General features: G+C 38.6%; 1 protein-coding gene across 2 annotated transcripts in view; it reads left to right on the top strand.

The window, feature by feature from the left end:
- The first annotated feature begins 2,271 nt into the window (after positions 1 to 2,271).
- The window catches only part of LOC311038477 (serine/threonine-protein kinase RIO3-like), a 354,170-nt gene continuing 352,972 nt past the window's right edge, over positions 2,272 to 3,469 (top strand). For both annotated transcript variants that reach the window (XR_014600057.1, XM_084048032.1), the window contains exon 1: positions 2,272 to 2,537. Coding sequence is in view for 1 of the 2 variants with exons in the window: in XM_084048032.1 (XP_083904158.1) it covers positions 2,502 to 2,537 (36 nt within the window). In the remaining variant the exon portion in view is untranslated. The remainder of the gene's footprint in view (positions 2,538 to 3,469) is intronic.

Below are 3,469 nucleotides of genomic sequence, written 5' to 3'. Positions count from 1 at the left end.
AGTTGTAAATAGGTGTTGTGTTGTTTTTCGTCACACGCACACACACAAACAAAACAAACAAACATGGATCCAGTGGAAGTCAGTAGTGACGCCCCCAGAGTGAGTATATAATGTCACGTTAAATACACATTCACGTTTTGAGTAGGATTAAATACATGTAATGTGATTACAGAGTAGAAGATCAATATAGAGGCACGGCCAGTCTGGACTAGCCATGGATCACAAGACGGTCATCTGTCATGACCAGTCATGGATGAACTTCACCATAGTGTTTGCACTTTCTCCCTTTTTGGTCCGTACATCCACATAAACGTTCAGATTTCAAATACATAGTGCTTACTCATGGCCACGGAAGTTACTATTATGTACGGTTCCTCATAAGTACCCGTGTCTTCAGTGTTCTTCAATAAAAAGTATTGTAATCCGATCGGTGGCCATTTTCCTCATAGAGTTGTAATGTATCAGGGTGCAGTACACCTCCCAACCGATAGGGTCGCGTAGTTGAAATCATATGGTGAAAATACGAAGAAAATGACCACCGATTGGATTAAAATGCTTTTTATTGAACAATACGGACGATACGGGTATTACCGAGGACCCGTACATAATTGTAACATCCGTGGCCATGAGTTAAGCACTTTATATTTGACATCTGAACGTGTATGTAGATGTATGGACCGTAAAGGGAGAAAGTGCAGCCACTGTTTTGAAGATCATTCATGACTGTCATAGAATATTTGACAGACATTTATGGATCAGGGCTATGTCTGGACATGTCTGGACGGACAGCAAGCACACTGTCCAATGAATCCTCAGCTGTCATTTAACTCTGAGAGTGTACACAATGGAACCAAATGAACCTGTTAAGGCAGTAGACTTTTTCATGTCAAGGACTGCCCAAATTGACACGTATTAGCATGCGGACCCCCATTTGAAAAGATATGCCGCAGGGACCCATTGCTGGAAAGGGTCCATTTGGACACTCTCAAAGTTAGAAAATGGATACATTTCATACTGAGGATTTTCACTGTGAATGAATACATGGATCTTGTTGTGACTTGTATGTTCCAGCAGTGCAATGTGAACACATCTTTGCATCTGTTATGATTCATCTTATTATTCATTCCACTATGATTCCATTGAATACGTTGATCAGGATACCAATTTTATCCAGATCTGAAAAAAAGTATTTTCTGTTTACTATAAGAGCTATTACGATATAGAGCTTCAGCTATTTAACACTGTTACTGACCCATTGTTGATGTGCAACCTTTCTTATTTACTCTATAGTAATGATTGCTATCATATAGAGCTATTTAACACTGTTACTGAACAAACACTCTATAGCAATGATTACTATCACAATATAGGTGTGTGTGTGTGTGTGTGTGTGTGTGTGTGTGTGTGTGTGTGTGTGTGTACACGCGCGCACACTGTTACTGAACCAACACTCTATAGCAATGATTGAGTACTTTTTCCACAACAGGAAGATACACATAACACTTCATAGATACATTTCGCCAAATCTCTAACGGCCTGCGATTATCAATAACACTGTCGCCTAGATTTCGCGAGAGTGTGTATTAATAATATTACTAATACTACTACTACTACTACTACTACTACTACTACTACTACTACTACTACTACTACTACTACTACTACTACTACTACTACTAATAATAATAATAATAATAATAATAATAATAATGAATAATAACAACTATACTACTACTACTACTACGTATAACAACAACAACAACAACAACAACAACAACAACAACAATAATAAAGAATGGTATATTCATTGGAATTAAAGGTAGGGTAAGTGATTTTCTTTGGTCGTTTCAGTTTCAGTTTCATTTCCAATTTTATCCAATCAGGATAGAGAACTCAATCAGGATATAGATTAAACAAGTGAAATTGGAAGTGATGACACTAAGAAATGAGCAGACAACATTGGAACTGGAACACTATAAAAAATGAAGCTTAAAAATGGGTACTTTCTCCTGATTGGCTGAGATTTTGACACCTACCGGAAAATGTATTTTCTGTTTATTAAAGAGGTGGAGAGACGGGGAGACTCCTGTTACTGAACAAACGCTCTATCAGAATATAGTGCTTTAACCTTTTAACAAAATACTTTTTGTTTTAACCTAAAAATATCACTTACCCTACTTTAACAGCTTCACAACTTACTTCTCCGCTAAACCATTTTACCTTTATTGTGAAAGCCAGTGAACGGTGTTGTTGCTGTTCCGGAGAGGAAGGGACAGCTGTTATCAGCTAGCAGCTAGCATCATTTAGCTAGTGTTGTCGTGTCTCTATTTAGACCTGTTTCTACCTCTATTTAAACACCATTTAACACGTTTTTATCACAACCTGTAGTTGTTAATTGTTATACAGGCGTGTCGCATAGCAACAGTTTATTATTTATCAGTTGTAAATAGGTGTTGTGTTGTTTTTCGTCACACGCACACACACAAACAAAACAAACAAACATGGATCCAGTGGAAGTCAGTAGTGACGCCCCCAGAGTGAGTATATAATGTCACGTTAAATACACATTAACGTTTTGAGTAGGATTAAATACATGTAATGTGATTACAGAGTAGAAGATCAATATAGGCACGGCCAGTCTGGACTATAGCCATGGATCACAAGACGGTCATCTGTCATGACCAGTCATGGATGAACTTCACCATAGTGTTTGCACTTTCTCCCTTTTTGGTCCGTACATCCACATAAACGTTCAGATTTCAAATATATAGTGCTTACTCATGGCCACGGAAGTTACTATTATGTACGGTTCCTCATAAGTACCCGTGTCTTCAGTGTTCTTCAATAAAAAGTAATCCGATCGGTGGCCATTTTCCTCATAGAGTTGTAATGTATCAGGGTGCAGTACACCTCCCAACCGATAGGGTCGCGTAGTTGAAATCATATGGTGAAAATACGAAGAAAATGACCACCGATTGGATTAAAATGCTTTTTATTGAACAATACGGACGATACGGGTATTACCGAGGACCCGTACATAATTGTAACATCCGTGGCCATGAGTTAAGCACTTTATATTTGACATCTGAACGTGTATGTAGATGTATGGACCGTAAAGGGAGAAAGTGCAGCCACTGTTTTGAAGATCATTCATGACTGTCATAGAATATTTGACAGACATTTATGGATCAGGGCTATGTCTGGACATGTCTGGACATGTCTGGACGGACAGCAAGCACACTGTCCAATGAATCCTCAGCTGTCATTTAACTCTGAGAGTGTACACAATGGAACCAAATGAACCTGTTAAGGCAGTAGACTTTTTCATGTCAAGGACCGCCCAAATTGACACGTATTAGCATGCGGACCCCCATTTGAAAAGATATGCCGCAGGGACCCAATGCTGGAAAGGGTCCATTTGGACACTCTCAAAGTTAGAAAATGGATACATTTCATACTGAGGATTTTC

This window comes from Gymnoscopelus microlampas (genome assembly GCF_963454915.1).
Source record: "Gymnoscopelus microlampas genome assembly, chromosome: 22".
In the NCBI taxonomy this organism is placed as follows: Eukaryota; Metazoa; Chordata; class Actinopteri; order Myctophiformes; family Myctophidae; genus Gymnoscopelus; species Gymnoscopelus microlampas.
The sequence above is the reverse complement of the archived record's forward strand: the minus strand, read 5'-3'. Positions and strand labels throughout refer to the sequence as shown.